The sequence below is a fragment of the Balaenoptera physalus genome (assembly GCF_965194825.1).
Source record: "Balaenoptera physalus genome assembly, chromosome: 6".
In the NCBI taxonomy this organism is placed as follows: Eukaryota; Metazoa; Chordata; class Mammalia; order Artiodactyla; family Balaenopteridae; genus Balaenoptera; species Balaenoptera physalus.
Window position 1 is genome coordinate 47,437,776 of NC_138885.1, and position 19,166 is coordinate 47,456,941.

At 40.6% G+C, this 19,166-nt stretch overlaps 1 protein-coding gene across 6 annotated transcripts in view; it reads right to left on the reverse strand.

Annotated features, from left to right (window-relative positions):
• Window positions 1–19,166, reverse strand: part of CACNB4 (calcium voltage-gated channel auxiliary subunit beta 4) — a gene marked incomplete at its 5' end in the record, with an annotated part of 253,539 nt that overhangs the window by 9,790 nt on the left and 224,583 nt on the right. For all 6 annotated transcript variants that reach the window (XM_082465076.1, XM_082465079.1, XM_082465077.1 and 3 more), the window contains 3 exons: window positions 10,283–10,378; window positions 12,654–12,805; window positions 18,127–18,236. In XM_082465076.1, the coding sequence (XP_082321202.1) occupies window positions 10,283–10,378; window positions 12,654–12,805; window positions 18,127–18,236 (358 nt within the window). The remainder of the gene's footprint in view (window positions 1–10,282; window positions 10,379–12,653; window positions 12,806–18,126; window positions 18,237–19,166) is intronic.

Genomic DNA, 19,166 nt, shown 5'->3' on the forward strand with positions numbered 1-19,166 from the left:
TGCACTGCTAAAAAGACAGCTATATGATAGAAGATGATCTGAAATTGCTTTTAGGCTTTCAAAATCACAGAGCAAAGCAAATTTCAGCCTCTGAATGAATACTGACATATGCGGCTTATTTCCAACTAAGAGGAATCTCACAGCCTGGATATCTGTGACAATTTTTCTTTTCAACTGTTTAGGAAATAACACAGCTGATTAGACCAGAGTGTTAGGAAATGAGGATAAGGGAGAAAAAAAAAATTTTTTTTTAATTATACAAAGAGAAATTCAATGAAAAGCAGCCAAATGAATTATGCAAACCAGCTTCGGCAATTTTTCATAAATTTAAAAGTTTGGGCTTCCCTGGTGGTGCAGTGGTTAAGAATCTGACTGCCAATGCAGGGGACACGGGTTCGGGCCCTGGTCCGGGAAGATCCCACATGCCGCGGAGCAATTGAGCCCCTTCGCCATAGCTACTGAGCCTGTGCTCTAGAGCCCGTGAGCCACAACTACTGAGCCCGCGTGCCACAACTACCGAACCCGTGTGCCACAACTACTGAAGCCCATGCACCACAACTACTGAAGCCTGCGTGCCTAGAGCCCGTGCTCTGCAACAGAGAAGCCACCACAATGAGAAGCCCGAGTGCTCCAACAAAGAGTAGACCCCGCGCACCACAACTAGAAAAAGCCCCGGCGCAGCAACGAAGACCCAACGCAGCCAAAAATAAATAAATAAAATAAATAAATTTATTAAAAAAAAAAAATGTTCAAGCCTAGCTAGCTCCTTACTGTGTAATACATGAAGCCTCCAGCATGGGATATGGATGCAGAGAGCTATCTAATCAGCAGAAGAGGGTGTGGGTAATGGGACAGTCACGGGCAGTGAACAATTACCCACTCAGTGACACCATGCTCTTGGGACTGCCGGAGATAAGGGTAACACTGAGCTGTTTTCAAAGCACCGACAGACACAGCACGCGCCTCTGACATTTTGTGATGGGATATTTTCTTCAGCTGAGGTGGGCAGAAATAATGTGGCTTCCAAAGTAAATAAGGAATGAACAGAGGAGTCAAAACAAATCACCAGAAAACCAGGAAGAGTAGGTCCCTTTTCTGGACAACCTCTTTCAGAAAAATGAAAAACTAAAGCATTAGAAATAACAAGAGTGAAAAACATACCTCTAGCTTATCCAGTGGTCCAGAGAACAAAAATGACAGGGAAGAAAGGGAAAGATTGAAGCTGAATAAAATGGGAATGAAGAAAATCTGCAATAGTTTTAAAAAATTTTTTTAAGTATTTAAAGATCTGTCTAGTTCATCATTCACAGAGTATCACAAACGTTCCTAAGGAAGGCACCTGAATTAGAGCAACCAACCATCCTGGTTTGCCGGGGACTGAGTGTTTCTGGGTACTTGGGACTAGCAGTGCCAAAATCTGGAAAACTGGGGAGAAATGGAATGGTCAGTCACCCTAGTTTTTAGAAAAAATGGAGCACATTTCAGTTCCTACTTTGACAACTGGAACAGGTTCCATTTATTTCTTTTACATTCTCTTGGGAGGGAAGATATAGAGAGAGTGGGCATGTCTTTCTTTATGACTGTGAAATATATACTTTCGAGCAAAGAGGGAGAATCTCATTAAAGCAAACATAATTTCTTATATATTTTATCTAGGAGTTGTTATTAAACATTTTTAAATAAAAAGTTTATAAAACTTAGAAATTAATTTTGCAGTTTAATCTTAACTTTTTTAAAAAGTTGGTGCATTACTGAATATTAGCTAGCCAGGGGATTAAATATATACAAACTCTCCCATGGTATATGCATTGCTTTACATTTATTTGTTGTGCAGAGATAAAACCTCACATGGGGCATCTTTCCTATTTCTAAGTGGAAAAAAGAAATAATAGGGGTGAGCATACTTTTACTTCTTTGTTATTGGAATATAGAGATCCTGAATCTGCCACCATTAAAAAAAAAAAAAAGACTGGCAAGTACTATTCAGTGAAATAATATGGCTGAATGGCAAATATGCAATGCTATTTATAAAATAACCAACCAATGTTTCTTTCATATCAAAATTGTATTCTTTATATTATTAAAGCTTTTGAATTCCTGAGTACTCAACTCACTGGTCAACTAGTGATAGGGAACTCTAAGTTAAAGGGATTTTGAAAGACTTAGGAGATCTCATGGGGATAAAGGAAAGCCTACCAATATCATGGGGCTCTAGCAGTTAGTTTCAGGCACAGTTTCCACTTTAATGAGCCAAAAGGGAAAGACAATCAGAATTCCTGCCACTGATAAGTGGGGAAAACATGAAGGCAAAGAATACAGTGACTTTGATCCCTTCTAGTTCCTCTCTTTTAATGATCCGTGACATTCATTCTGAACCCAACCACATTTTCCTCACCACACCCATCTATCCGCTCCGTTCTTTTTTTTTTTTTTTTTAAGATGGTCCTGCTTTTTATTTATTTATTTATTTGGCCGCGCTGTGTGGCTTGTGGGATGTTAGTTCCCTGACCAGGGATTAAATCTGGGGCCATGGCAGTGAAAGCTCTGAGTCCTAACCACTGGACTGCCAGGGAACTCCCATCCTGTCCACTCTTATTCTTCAAAGATTATAACAACATTTACCCGTGCTACTGTCTGCAGAAAAGGCACCCAGTGTTTTTGTTAAGTCCATATTAATCCAATGCTTTAAATCATAGTATTGAAGTATCCCTAACTTGGTATATCTAAGTTGGGTGGCTGAAATTCCTGCAAGAGTAGTCGCCTTAGGACTGAGAGAAACTAGATCCCATGTGGCCTTGTTTCATGAAGGAAACATCTGAAATCAATTACTCTCTTTTTTCAAAAGTAATGTTGTGAATTAAACTATGACCATCCAGAGGCTTTGTAATAATGAATGCACCAATGGGGATGGCGCTTCAGGTAGGTGAATTCACCCAATTCTAAATAATTTAAATAAAATTACTGGAAAAGGGCGGTGGAAAATTACTACCATGATAGCAATACTATTGTGATAGGATACTGAGCACCGTCACTCACTTCAGAGTTCCTGTGTTTAATAAATCTGAGTCCATTCAGCAATGGAAAATGAAGAGTGATAGAAGAGAATGACCATGGTTACTGTAATGTTAGAGGTTTGCAAGACTGTGGAGGAGACACTCCCCTCTAGCAGAGTGAGCAATCAATGTCATTTTACAAGCACAGAAAAATTACAGAGCTCAAAGAACGAGGGTCAGCTTTTGGTAACACAAACCAGCTTGTAGCTAAGTAGGATTAAAGGATTACATTTCATTTATATATTCAGTTGTCTGCCTATCTGCTTTTCTCACCATGCATTACATAGCTCTTGTGACCATAGTACTGGGGCAATTTGAACTTTGCGCTTCTTAAAAGGTACTATTTTCAACTTCTCTGAAAAGGAAAAGGGCACCAATACCTGGTAGAAGCAAAATGAAATCCAACACTATAGGGTACAGAAGGCTATTCCAAATGCAAATTCAGGCTGGTCATATAAAAATACATATATGGGCTTCCCTGGTGGCGCAGTGGTTGAGAATCTGCCTGCCAATGCAGGGGACCCGGGTTCGAGCCCTGGTCTGGGAAGATCCCACATGCCGTGGAGCAACTGGGCCCGTGAGCCAAAATTACTGAGCCTGCGCGTCTGGAGCCTGTGCTCCGCAACAAGAGAGGCCACGATAGTGAGAGGCCCACGCATCGCAATGAAGAGTGGCCCCCGCTTGCCGCAACTGGAGAAAGCCCTCGCACAGAAACGAAGACCCAACACAGCCATAAAAATAAATAAATAAATAGAACTCAATTATTAAAAAAAAAAAAAAATACATATATGAAAAGGGCTTATGGGTTCTAGTCTCACAAACCCCTTTTCTGTCTGCATCCCAACTTTTCTTCTGTGAATCCAGGGCAGGCAATGAAGGAAAGTTCCTCCCTCTTCCAGAGTAGAACCATTCAGTAGCCCATCCTCCCAGCTCATCTTTCTGTCTGTGGCAGATTAAAAATGGCCACAAGTTCTTTGACACTCCCTGCATAGAGACGGAGGGTTTATGTCCCCTCTCCTTGAATCTGAGCAGCCTCTAGGTTCCCTTGACTAGCAGAAGGCTGTGGAAGGGATACTGAGCCAATATCCAAGCCCAGTATCTAAGTTAAAGGGAGTGGAATACTTGCTCTTGGAGCCCTGGGAGCTGCCATGTAAGAAGCTCATATTCCTGTTGGAAAGATCTCGTGCAAGAGCCCTGAGACCACGCGGAGAGGGAGAGGAGCTGGCTGAGCCCAGCCTTCCAACCATTCCTGCTAAGGGACCAGGTCAGCCACCAGCTGAGTACCACCAAGTGGTTATCATATGAAGTCACTAAGTTTTGGGATAGTTCGTTGCACAGAAATAGGTAACCAGAACCTTGTCCTAGAACAAGGATGGCAGCTTTGGTGGGCTGGCTACATTGGGCCTGCCTCCTGCTTCTATAAACACAATTTGACTGGAACACTTGTATTTGTTTACATACTGTGTGTGGCTGCTTTCCTCCTACCAAGGCAGAGTTGTGTAGTTTTGTGAAGAAGACCACATGGCCCACAGAGCCTAAAATATTTACTATATGGCTCTTTACTGAAAAAGTTTGCTGACCCCACTCTTAGAAGAAGCCTCACCCATGAAACCCATGATTCTCTCTACAGGAGAATACATAATAGCCGGTCTGTTGCCATTCACTCTCTAAAGTCTTGCTAGATGAGGAGACAGAGATCTTACGCTGGCTTTGCCCAAGGTGCATGACCTTTGGAAAGCCAGTTCACCTCTCTTGGTTTCAGTCCCCTCATTTGTAACACGATCAGTCTTTCCTTAGAACTGTGCCATGAAACACTAAAATGGTTCTATAGTCAAAATTCAGGGGAAGCACCGTACACGACCTATCCTAATGGAGATATAAAATGCTCATTAGCACATTAAGGCTCTTGTTGTAAAGAAACCAGTCTACGTTTGTTTACTTAGGTGTTTTCTCAAACATTTTTGGTACCAAAGTGCTTTCCACCTGTTGACATTGCATATGCAACCTGTAGTGGGAAGAACACGCTCCAGGAAATACTACACAGGGTGCTTTTCAAGTTCCCTTTTTGCTTCAATAGTCCCTGAGTTCATTTTTCTGGCTATAGAGAGTCAACTTTTTTCAGTACTCTTTTAGACTTCCCTTTCTAAAGACTGCCGCCTTTAATTTCTTAGCAATGTGAGATTCCACCAGTGTAATTTGCTGACTTTTCAGATTGGAGACGCAGTGGCCAATTTAGCAAGTTGCAAATTCTCCTAGAGGAACTAAAATGACACAGTGATCACCCGTCGTTGGATGAAAATGATAATTATGGTCTTGAAGTAGGGTAGGGACAAATGCAGATACATTCTGAGACTACTACTGGTTTTTATAATCCGAAGATTCTTTTCGTGAATGCCAAAATAGAGTGTACAATTCCTTCTTAGCATTACAAATGCTATTCAAACAATATTAAATGAACATGTTTAATAATGTAAAGAGTGTTTAGAAAATATTAAATTCAAGGTAACCTTGCTTATCCAGACTGCTTGTTTAGAATTCCAGGTTATCGAACCAATTATATAAAACAAGGAAGTGTTTATCCTGCTGAAATAATGACAGGGTAAAGCTGCCTTCGCAGTGCATGAGGCTGTTGGAGATTCCTGACACGAGGACACATCCTAAGGCAGCTCACAGTATTATGTGCATTTAAGTGCAGGTATCTTTTCTTGGTTCCAGCTATTTCAGATGAAACATGTACTGTATACATACTCAACTATCAACTGTCTCAGCAGCTAAAATACATCAATTTTAATAAGACACAAGTTATTTTCTCTAGTAATTATTAGGAATAAACGTTAATAAACTCATTCTCATAAAAAGATCAAATTAAAAAGGAACAAGTTCAATTCACCTGAAATGCATCTCAAGGAATCACTTACTGAGACTTCTTATAACATTATTAACCAAAACTTGTGTAGATATTCATCTAAACCAGTGGTTCTCAACCAGGAGTGATGTTTTTCCCTAAGGGGCATTTGACAATGTCTAAAGATATTTTCGTTTGCCACAACTTGGGGTTTGTTACTGGCCAGAGATGCTGCTAAAATCCTACAATGTACAGGACAGGTCCCTATAATGAAAAATTATCCAACCTACAATGTCAATTGTGGAGAAACCCTGATCTAAATTTCTCTTTTAATCTAAAAAAGATTTATAAAGTAGTATCTGTAAGGATATTTATGACCTAACAAATTGTTTGCCAAGAGTTGACTCAACCTATGGAACCTTTTTAGACTATCTGCTCCTTGAAGGCAGGAACGTGCCTTTGTCTCTCTAGCACCTAGCAAGGTAACAGGCCTAAAGCTTAAATAATGTTTGCTGAGTGTATTTTAGTTCTCGCCAAGAGGGTTGATTGCAGGTGAGCTACACAGAATTGAAATGACTAAATATTTGAGTTTGTCTGGTTTAACCATATGGAGACATGGATACCACGTCTTCAGACGTGCCCACATGTCATTCTGTGAAACATCTTAATCATGTTTTCAAACAATAAGCATATTACTTGACTTGATATATCTTCTGCTTATGTTTATACTCTCCTTTTCCCTGGGTTCTACAACCCTCATGATTTCAATAACATGTCTGTGCCGATCACTTCCAAAATCTAGATAGAATCAGAGTGTCAGAGTTGGGAAGGGATGTTAGCTACCATAGCCTTCAGCCTTCACCAGAGGAGACTCCTTCCACGACACCTGACATCAGGTCCTAGAGCCCACTCCACCCCCATCCCTGCCACCAACTGAACGTAATTAGAGACAAGCTCTCTACTTAGAAAGCCGTCCCATTCTTTTCAGCATTTGCATTTGAGCAGATGTGTGAAATGCCTTCCTCCTGTTGGGTGAGTCTGATCGCTGTGTCAAATGAAATTACACAGGCCTAACTGCCCTCAAGTCCCCCCAGATCTGCTCCCCATACTCCCACAGATCTTAGCGACACGTCTGGGACCTCACAGAACCAGCGCTGCCCTCACAGTGTGGATCTCTACATAAGTGAACTCAGACACGGCCAATGAGATCTGAGCTATGAATCCGTGTTTTTCCTTTTGTACCTTCCTTCTTCATTTTCCGCCATTTAAGCAGGTGGCAGGGTCTGTGCTTTCTTGTCTGGTGGGGGAGGGAGGTGTCTGTGGCAGGAAATCACCAGCTCTCCATTTCCCCTTCTGGATTTTGTGTCCCCAAAGCCTAAATTGGTTGGAAACATTTTGTGCTAACTGTCTCCGGAAACAAAAGAAGGTGAGGATGCTTTTAGATACAACAAAAGCAGAGAGTTCCTTTAATAGTAACAAGAGGGGGAAAAAAGGAAGATACCTCCACTCCCTCAGACAGAGAAGAGAAGGGAGCTCTCTTGCCAATGTCCCAGAGAGGAGGGGCTATGTGTCTCCCAGCCTTGACAAAGACCCCCTGTTCCCGATAAGGTCTGATGCAGCACGGCCTCCATCCTTAAGGACCACGTGGATTTGGTCAATTAACAGGTTGTCTGCATTGGAACTCTCCCCCTCACTCCCTCAACTTCCCGCCAGCCCCACCCTTTGTCTTTGTTCTGCCCTGGATTAGGGTAAAGGCAGCTGCAAGCGTGGCTAAACATCCTGCCTGCTCAGTGGGCTAAGGGGTCAAAGTAGAAAATGAGCTATTTCTTGCACATCGAAGTTGGGGGTGTACACTACACAGCTATGTGTACTAGTGGAGCAGTATGGTGGACAGAGCTTGGCTGGAGTCAGACAAAGGGGTTGAATCTTGGGGCCCACTTATTTTTTTTTAATTTTTATATTGGAGCACAGTTGATTAACAATTAATTGTGACCTCCAACAAATTTCTTAGTGGGGACTTAGCTTTCTCCTGTAGGAAGTAAGGATAGTATTATCTACTGCGGCGGTCGTAGAGGTGCATGCCGAGATTTCCCCTGGAGTGAGAACTTGCCGTGCTGAGTGCAGTCAGCAGACAGCCTTGGGCTGCTGCGCCTTCAGGATCCACCGGGGCTCTCAAGCAAGGACCTGCTCTCCCCAGGCTGCTCCCAGCCACCGCCTGAGCACAGCTCGTGGACTAGAGCCTGAACGTTTCTGCCCAACGTGAGGCTCCTCTAGTGCTCTGGGGAGCTCCCAGCTCCGAGTGGCAGATTTTCTCAAGGCTCCATCACAGTCTGAGGCTCCTCCTACCCACTTTTTCCTTCCCCTGTTCCTTTCACAGAGTCAGAACTCCATCAGGTCTGAAGGCTGTCCCTGCCAGTTCTGTCCCTGTTCCCTTTTTCCTCTCATAGGCATTTTCCCTAATAAATCTGTACTTCGAATTCCACTTAAGTGTCTGCTTCCCAGAAGACCCAAACTGATATAACTACCCCTAGAAAACTGTTCTAAAAATTGGAAACAATAGCATAGTTCCTGTCTTTTGGTAGCTGCTAAAAAAAGGTTAGCTTCCTCCAACTGGGACGCATTAGAGTCAGGAACTGGGTAATACATTCTCCTATATTCGCTCAGTGCTTTAATCATACATTCCATTGTGTAAGTGGAATTCAATAGTCAGCAATGTGTCTGTCTAACTACAGTTAGACTTAACCTAGGACTCCAGACTCCGGGCTATCCAAATTATCTGCAGGCAGATAACCAGGTGTGTGTGTGTGTGTGTGTGTGTGTGTGTGTGTGTGTGTGTGTGTGTGTGTGTGTGTGTGTGTGTGTGTGTGTGTGTGTGTGTGTGTGTGTGTGTGTGTGTGTGTGTGTGTGTGTGTGTGTGTGTGTGTGTGTGTGTGTGTGTGTGTGTGTGTGTGTGTGTAGGTGGGTTCGATTGGGGAGAAAATTGGCTTCAGAGCCAGACAGATCTAAATCTAATCCTAATTTACTGTGTGACCTTAAGGAAATCCCTTAACCTCTCTGTCTTCAGTCACCTCAACTATATAATAGGGATAATACTGCCCTACCTTACTAAGTAACTGTGAAGGTTAGAGATAGTAACTGTGAGGGTTAGAGATAATCTATATAAAGCACCTAGCACAGTGTCTGGCCCATTGTAAGCAACTAATAAGAGAACGCATTGCCTGTATATCCTTATTTTTACCCTGTACTCTTATTGTCTGTACATCCTTTCATTCATTTGATATTTATCGTGGGCCTAGTATGATAGGAACTTGAGACACAACAGCGAACCAGACAGGCACAGATCCTTGCAGAGCCTGACTGGTAGGCATGGCACAGCGCAAAGTACATCCAGTAATTATAACAGAAACACTTAGATGGTGCTTGTTATGTGCTAGGTACTGTTCTAAGAGCTCTACTACACATTCACTCATTGAGATTTTACACCAAACCAACGAGGTAGGTATTTGCTCAAGATTACGTAACTAGGGATGCAATCCTTAGTGTAGATTAGTATGGATTTGAACCCAGGCAGTCTGGATCCAGAGTCTGTACTTTTAAGAGCTACGCTGTGTTGCTTCTCTAAACATTTGAATTGAATTTTATGATTCCACAGAGCATGAATGATCCTTACATAAGCATATAACAAAATCTAGTGAATTAAATCAGTAGCAAAAACAGTTATTTCCTTCAGAGAAACACAAGCACAGAAATAGTAAGTCAGCCGAGCAGGTGTAGACATTGGTGACCCACATGGTAGCAGTTACCACCCCTACCCTCCACCTCCTCGCCATTTGCTCGGCTTCGAACTCAGCAGCTGTTTTCTGGCGATGGCATTAGAAGAAAAGTTGTTATAATATGGTTTTTCATCTTACTTAACCCTGACCTTTTCATCTGCTATAACCACAGGGCTCTTCTAGTTCTAATAAATTCTCAATTTTCAATGTCATAATCTATTATGCCTCTAGGAACTTTCTGGCAGAAAAGTTAAAGGAGTCAAATCAGTATGTTTTATTTGTTGTTTTCTTTTCATAAAAGTGTCCACATGACTGCATTAAGTAGTTTGCTGACTGTTTGCAAGGCAATCAAGGTGGCAGTAAGGACATCAGACCCTGGACGCCAAGTTCATTTCTTACTACGTGGCAGACACCACCCAGCTCTGGATGCCTGGGTAAGTCAACATGACAGCAGCAGTTTGTTCCAAGAAATCCTTTAGATATATGACAACATACCATCATCATGACCGTTCTAGAATAAAAATGACAATGCTAATATGATAAAAACAAAACCCACCAACCTCTCCTAACTAGTCAAGAATGATTAAGACAAAAAAAATGATTGTACTTACAGGGGGACATTGTGCAAGTTTATCAGCTGCCACCAGTTGAACATTTAAGTGTTTACTTTGGGACTTTCCTCTAGATTTAATCAACCGCTGTAAAACCTGATAGAAGAAGACATGAATCTGAGATACTGTCAATGAGTTGAAAGAAAACCAAATAAATCCAGACTTTTTTTCATAGTCTATTTAGCCTGAGTATTAATAGGGAGGAAATACAATATGACAAGTCATATATATATGTATAAACTCTGTAATGACATCAGCCACTTACACTGGCTTTCAGTTATAGTGGATTTGACGTGTTCATCCTATTCTCGCTCCATGTGAGGTCTTGGTGGGATCTGGAGTTCCCACCCTAGATTTTACCCAGAGATTTCAAAGAGAGCCCTGCAAAAGTGGAGGCACTGATCTGTACCAGGTCATTTATGTCCAAATTTAGTTCAGTAATATTTTGGTTCACTATCTCAATGTCAGATAAATATCAGAGTTACATATATTTGACCCTTTGTGTCACTGATAATTAAGGCATTCCAGTCTAATCTTACATTAACAGGACAATTTCATGATCAAAATCTAGGCAGAACATTTGTACTGGTGTATTGCTACGTATAAACCAGGGATATACCTATGCCTTTTGGGCACTGCTGTAACTGCATTCTTCCATATACTCATCTTTCCCTTAATATTTTTTTTAGCTGAAATAAGACCCTTCCCCCCAACTACTACTAATCTATGAGGCTCAATGATATCTCAGCACATATATCCACTGGAGTCCCCGTTCCTGCACTTACGGACCCCACGGTGACTGGGGCGAGAGGGGTTGAAATCTATTCCACTGCAGTGAGGGGTGCTTGAATCCCCTTCAGTTCTGGGTCAAAGAGACTCCAAGTGCTAAAGGCATTTTCAATCCATTTTAGTGATTCCCCAAAGGCCCTGGTTTGGTCAGGTTTCCCAGGCTCATCCTGCACAGAACCAGTGCCTGTAGAGATGGAAGGCTGAGGAGCTCAGAAGCATTGGGAAGGGCACATTCTCCACCTGTGAGAGGAGACCCCTGTTCTGGTTGGAAGTTGAATTGGCATTTAAGCAAGAAAATGTACTCCTAGGACCACTGAAAAGAAACTGATTGTTAAGGTAGTACCTCCCAAGGGTATCCATTTCATATTAACTTTTTAGTACATCATCACTTTTTAAAATTTAATTAATTTTTTATTGGCCACACCACGTGGCATGAGGGATTTTAGTTCCCCGACCAGTGATTGAACCCATGCCCCCTGCAGTGGAAGCATGGAATCCTAACCACTGGACCGCCAGGGAATTCCCCATCATCACTTTTTTTTTCTTTCAAATTTTGATATTTATTTTTAAAAGCAATCTCATTGTACTCTTAGTTTTTTTAAATGTGTAATCTATTTTTTTAAATTTATTTACTTATTTTTAATTTTTATTGGCGTATAGTTGATTTACAATGTTCTGTTAGTTTCAGGTGTACAGCAAAGTGAATCGGTTATACATATACATATATCCACTCTTTTTTGGATTCTTTTCCCATATAGGCCATTACAGAGTATTGAGTAGAGTTCCCTACGCTATACAGTGGGTCCTTACTAATTATCTATTTTATATATAGTAGTGCGTATCTGTCAATCCCAATCTTCCAATTTATCCCTCTCCCCACTACCGCCCTGGCCCATCATCACTTTTTAAAATTAAAGAACACCCAAGTCAAAAGGGACCACTTTGAGGCTGTCTCACTTTTTTTTTTATCTCCCCCATTGGCATAAAGATACATGGCAGATATGCCATTGTGCTCAACCACAGAATAACTATACTCCTTGAAGAACCCAACCTAAGCACAAATGTAAGGGTCTATAAAGTTTCCATGAGAGATTTTATACAGTGATGTTTGACTTATATGATAAATATATATGTACTTCTTTTTTTTTTAACATCTTTATTGGAGTATAATTGTTTTACATATATATGTACTTCTTGAACTATGTACTTTCTCAACTGGGGAGAGAATATAGGTGATACAAGAATCAATATTACCTAAGAGATTTACCAAGATAGAACCTAAAGCCTCTGAAAAGCCAGACTTTACTTTTCCTCACCTTAGTTCTTTTTGTTTTTATTATACTCTTGCATAACTGCCCAGTTTGGGAACCACAATAGACAGTGAGCTTCTTGAAGGAATAAACTATTCTTTATGTGCTATCTCGAAATTTCTAGAACCTGTACAGAACAGGTGAATTAAAAACTGCTCATTAAAAGGGTCTCAACAAGACATTCTCCTTGCCCACTAACAAAAATGCACAGAGCAAAAAATATTTCAGAAGAAACAAGCTTCTAACCCTTAAGACAGAAATGCGCTGATTACCTTTGGAGATGAGACTTTTACATGAACAATAATTGGTGCTAAGGAGGTCTTTATAAGTTGTGCTGGGTGATTGATGGTGTCTGCATCAAGAACAACCAGTTGCAAAGATCTTGCCAACTCAAAGATCCTTTCAATTTCACTTTGTACTTCCGCTAAAAGGAGAAATAACAAATAACAGGTCATGGTATTTTTATTAATTAGTTCCTATATTTAAAAAATAGTACCTCTTTCAGATGTTAGCCTACATTGCAAAACAGAACATTTTGAATTTTCATAGTCCTATCTAACTTAAGATCTTTTCTAAAGAGAGATGGGTTGAGTTTTACATAAAACCAAACAGTTGGTGGAAAAAATTGAGAAGGCTCTCTTGATTTGCTTCTTATGCTCACCCTAATGTTTAGCTATTTACATAGCTATGTTGGTTTTGATTGTGGTTTTGTTCTAAAGAACTTTTATTTTATCTATAGAAGCTGCAACTACATTTTAGGAAGCAATAGAAATACATGTGCAGAGCAACATCACATGGAAAGCAAATTACGCTGAAATACGTCTACCAATCAACAACTTGCATATTAATATTTTATGGATATGTTTTCTTAACATCTCACAACTCATCTATTTGGACTGATATGCACATTTTTGTATCCCTGTTAAATGTTCTGGATCTACTCTTACAACTAGCATATTGCTAAGTCTTCATTCAAGTGTTAGGGCCAGTGGACTTGTTCTAAGGCATAATTATCTTCAGTATTAAAATAAAAAACCAAAAAACAACCTAAGATCAATTATATTAAAGTGCCACAATGCATTTAGATGCAAATCTACTTGGCTTGCTGTAATAGCCAACTGACCTGAATCTGTGCACGAATCTGGTCAAATGAAAAAAAATCTAGTTATTTTCAATGTCAAAAGCAATCCAGCTATTTTTTAAGCAAAAATTAAGCAGATTATCTATAAAAACATAATATGGCTTTCTGAAATATAAAAAGCTTTTTAATATATGTTTTTATAAATCACCTGATTTATTGATCATGTCCACAGTCTGAATTAGTCTATTTAATTTTCAGAGAGACGATCTTGTTTTGCTTTTTGCTTATTTTCATTTTTGGCTATAGGCATGACCTACCAATGTTGTAATCTTATCCAAATTACACAGAGTAGACAAAGCTACCTAATTTAAATTATTTCAAAGATGGCCTAGGAAAAAGTTGATGTTGCTCTAAATATCCTCATTGAAAAGGGTTTGTACCAGAATCCCGTGATTTGTTTTGCTTATTCAGTATAAATTCAAGTTCATGTTACCCACTAAAAATTCTCCCTTCCATAACCAGACAGATTGACAGGGTGTGTGGGATCATGAATGCTCAAAACTATAATGTAACTCTATTTTCTAGGGCTTTGCATAATAGCATAAAATTCTTATTTCCCACAAAATCACTGATGTTTAATGCATGATCTGTATTAGAAGTATGAATTTAAAGAGTCATTAGAACCCAGTAGAGGCTGTTCAGTTCAACTTCTGACTCTCAACATGGTCTCTGATTTCCCTCCTATAATGGGTTGAATTGTATCGTCCCCAAATTCATACGTTGAAGTCTTAACCCCTCAGTACCTCAGAATGTAACCTTATTTTTGAGACAACGTCTTTACAGAGATCATCAAGTTAAAATGAAGTCATTAGGGTGGGCATTACTCCTATATGACTGGTGTCTTTATAAAAAGGGGAAATTTGGAGACAGGCACACACACAGGAGAACACCATGTGAAGATGGATGCAGAGATTGGGGTGATGTTTCTACAAGACAGGAATGCCAAAGATTGCCAGCAAACCACCAGAAACTAGCAGAGAGGCATGGAACACCTTCTTCCTCACATCCCTCAGAAGGAAACAACCCTGTGGGTACCTCGATCTTAGACTTCTAGCCTCCAGAACTCTGAGACAGTAAATTTCTATTGTTCAAGTAAAAAAAACCGGCAACATATCTATCATTTTTCATATTATCCAATACCAATAGCCTGAAAGATTTCATGTTGCTCTGAAAGGTGACTAGCTTTCAATATATTAATGTAAAGAATCTGGACAATTTGGCTTATTTGCAAAATTCTGAAATACTTTCTACATTCATTAGTAACAACAACCTACTTGTCCCTTTTTTCTCATGTCAGAAACAGAAAGATTTTTTTAATGAGAGAAGTCTGGAAAATAAAGTTTATTTTTATTGTAGTAAGTTTCTTTTTTTTTTTCTTTTTTCATTAAACTGCCACTGGTTTAAGGTAACTCCTGGCCAGGACTGTACTAGAACAAGGCTATCTTGCTTTAAACTTCAAATCTGAATACAATATTTTCTGAAGTAGCAAAAAGGCAGTAACGCAAAGTAGACTGCCCCGGTACAAAGAACCCGTGAGGCACTCTGAGTCTCTGTGTAAATAATTCAGAGATACCTGGGCCTTATTTACTTTGCACCAGCCATGAGGCAAGTGTGGTGTTTTTTGGGAGTTTTTTTGGCCGTGTCACGCAGCCTGAGGGATCTTAGTTCCTGGACCAGGGGTTGAACCCAAGCCTGGCAGTGAAAGCGCAGTGAAAGCACCAAGGGCAGGCACACCTACAGCTTAACCAAAACAAAACTTGGGCAATGGGTATCAACAGAGAGGTACTCGGGCAGAGCAGGCCAGGAGGCTGCAGAGGTCCACCCTATATACTGGAGTGGGCCCAATATTTGGATAATATGTATATGGAATACAATAAATAAATTATACGTGTGAGAAAGACATATTTATCTACACAGCTCAGTTTTTTTAAAGAAAAACTTTAACCAAACACAACAATCTTGACTACCCAGGCTGATTCCAATCAAAGCTTTATCATGATCTAATTCCAGACAAATGAACTCTGAGAAGTCAGGGACCATGAACCTGGAGGGACCTCAGTGAACACTTCTATAACTTGACCACAACTGGTCTGGACCCACCTCCCCCCAGCATCTCTGTCACCTGTGACCTTTCTCGTATATCCAAAGGCTTAAACTACTTCAATGGCTCCCTGTGGCCCAAAGCAACATTTTCCAAGGCAGTACCCTGGATCACTAATCTCATGAGATAGCCTACGCAAAGAAGGGGTTTTTTTTGCAAGGGAGATAATCACATGCTACAAGTTTCTCTTGCAATTTCAAATGTACATTACCCTCTTTATCTTAATGCCTCTAAGAAGTGTTGCAGTGAAGAAATCTGACAGCTATTTAATCCATAAGTTTCAAATTTATTTGACTGTGGAAAACATACTATTAGTATCCTTTAAAATCAACATTTTGTGGAATCTATTTTGCGGTCTCTTTAGCAAGGCGTACTAGAGCCTTAACATACTGGCCTCAAACTGTTTTTTCAGTTTCTTCTGTTGCTCTCAAATCATGGCCCCTACTTCCTTTTTCTAAATATGCTCTGGACAAAACAACTTGTTTCTCAACCACACAGTGTTTATATGTCAATGCCTTTGTACATTCTTGACTGCCCTAAGAACCAGCTCAAAAAGAACTTCTGTGAAGTCTTCTCAGACACCTCTTACTCCCTACCCTTCTTTCTTTATATTTTTAGTGCTTTGCTCATAATTCCATTATCACACAGTATTTTAACCATCACTCCCTTTTTTCTGTTTGCCCGTGGCTAAGATACTTTGCCTTAGTTACGTCTGTACTTCCTAAGTCTGGTACAATGCATGGCAGTAACAAGTGTTCAAGAAACATTTGATGAAAGAATCTACACATGTGCATTAACAAGCAGACAAATGGGCATAAGTGGCTCACATAGTGGTTATTATAATAGGCTGCCATTAAATTATCTCCAATGTTTGTGGGAGTTATGACTTTACAGAGTAAAAAGGAAAACCAGTGAACTGATATCTACCTTGTTTGTTCCTCAATATTTACACCAACCCCACTGCACCCACTCCACTGGCTCTGACAACAGATGACTACATAGGTGATATGGAATGACCTCACAGAATGCCCATTACACTCTAGGCTGGTGCAAGATGGTTGAAAAAGTCAGGCAACCTAGCTTATGTTTTTAAGTGTCCTTTAGCCTCTCATTATACATCAGAGGAAGGAATGGTTAAGAGTCAAAGGCACTGTGAGGAGTGGAAAGGAGGGTGGAAGACAGGAGAACAGAGAACAGATGCTTATTTGGGAAACCTTCAATCTAATTTGGCATCCTTGTCACCCATGATATACTACTTTAGTCAGTTACCTAATCTGATTCATCATCATCAACTCTGCCATCATCACCCCTGAAGGTCAAAATACTGTGCCTTTAAGAGTGTTTCACTCTGTCTGTGGAAGGCTCTAAATACAGAACTAAAGAAGGAACCACCGATGTCTGGGATCCTTCTCTCACAAACGCTGACAACTGTCCCATTTGGTAGGTTCAGCATTCTTTCAAAAAGCAGCCATCCAACAAACATTTATTGAGCAATTACCATGTGCCAATCCCAGGCCAGGAATAGAGACGACACTCGTCTCTTTCCACCTGTACAATTCTTGGCATAGCCTTCAATGGACACTTGATGGGATATTTGGGCATGCAATCTATCTTAGAAACCCTAATTTTAGAAAAAGTTTTCTATCACCTATAGAGCTCATTTAAGTAGCTTTTTAAAAAAATGTAGTGGCATAGAAAAACCCTGTCTTTCCTACTCTGCCCATGAGGAAGAGGGCAGTAAAGCAAGCTGCCCTCAGAATGTGAATGCAAAAGAGAGTTATAAGTGGACTACACCACTCTGGGCCACCATAGAAACCACAAACAGGCTTTTGAGATGAGTGATATGATTCTCCTGCAGCCTGGACCCACTTCTGTGGTTGGTGAATCCATCCTCCACAGCCTTGCTCCTGCATGGCTTGACGGAACTAATCACATATAGTGCTTTTTCTTCTCCATCGTGGTGAATTTCAGGATGCTTTCTGATTGGTGCACCAGGAAAGACATGTTTAAACTCCCTGAATGGTATTAATGGTGGTTGCTACTTTCACATAAGGATGTGACTACTCTGGGCACCAGCTGGCAGCAGAAACCACACTGAGAACATCATTATCTAGCTTCCTTCTAAGGATCTGGGAAAGGTGGACATCTCATTTCCTTTCATGTCAGCTGTGACTTAGGTATGACAGATATCGTTAGCCTCATTGAGAAGCTCGGGCAAAGCAGGGATGAGTGGCTTCGCATGTTGAGGCAGTAACAGAGGAGGACAACCTGTTGAGGATTCTTCCTGCCAGACTACTAATTAGCTAAGTGACTGGAGCTGAGAAAGAGGAGTCTCAGGCTACTGCAGAACTCTGCTCCCTGCTTTTCCATGGCTAGCCTTCTTGTCAGTTAATCAGCGCTTCCCCCTTCAGAATGGGGAAAATGGGCAAATTGGAAAGACATTCACAAATGCAACATGTGTCACCCCGGTCTGAGAGCGCAGTACCACATTTGAACATCTTACCTAAGCTGGACCGAGTGTTTGAGCGTTCAATTATTGCTCTCTTGCTGGGATTATTTAGGACAGACCTCTTAGCAAGAGAAATGTCAGCTGTCACTCTTGTTATTGATATCCTATGAATAGGAACACAGAACAGAACAAGCCAGTAAAAATGTCGTGGGGCTCTCCAAGAGATTTATAACCACAGTACTTAATAACCGCCTCACATACTATACTGCAACCACAGTATAATAAACATTGGCCACAAGTATTTTTAAATAGGATTTGGCTAGTTAAAATACAGGCAGAGCAGAATGGAGGAAGGTTTTGGCTATTTAACGAAAAAAGACTCCAGGAAAAATGCAGCTCTTCCTCCACTATTGTCTGCCTTGCCGAATTCTCCTTATAATGCACACCATACCAGGAGGGAATCAAAACATATGAATAAACCGTGCTCTTTCTAGGAAGCAGCAATACAATTTCCCCACAATTCACAGTTGATTTGCTCTTGAGCAAGACTTTCAGGAACTGCAAATGCTCTGCCCAGGTGCATCAATGCTGCTGGTCAAAGGGGGAAATCCTCTTCATTTCAATTATCAAAGACAATCAGCTGTGTTGCATTCCTGATGCTCAACAGTTAACTCATGGTACATGAAGCATTTTGCCACAGGCCCAAAGGAATGTTTCATTTCTAAGAATATGAAAAAATATGATTTCTTTTCTGCAGGCACAAGGATTCTTCAGCATATTTGCATATTGCTTTGAATGCATAGTGTGGGCAGTAATAAGACACTATTGCTGAAGGCAACATAAGGATTGTGCCAGGATTTCCGTAAGTTAGAAAGTATCCTGCAGTCATGCAAGACAAGAATAAAACCGAGACACTGCAAATGAATGGAGACAGGGGTCTATCCGTATATGATGAGAATCTCTGGAATTTATAATTTTAAAATTCTTTATTTTAAGCTGGGATTGCTCAACTTCAGATTATGATCTACCTGCAGAATGCAAAGAATGCCTCTCTAAGCCAGCTACTGCCATCATGGGCCCTTCTTCATTCTTGT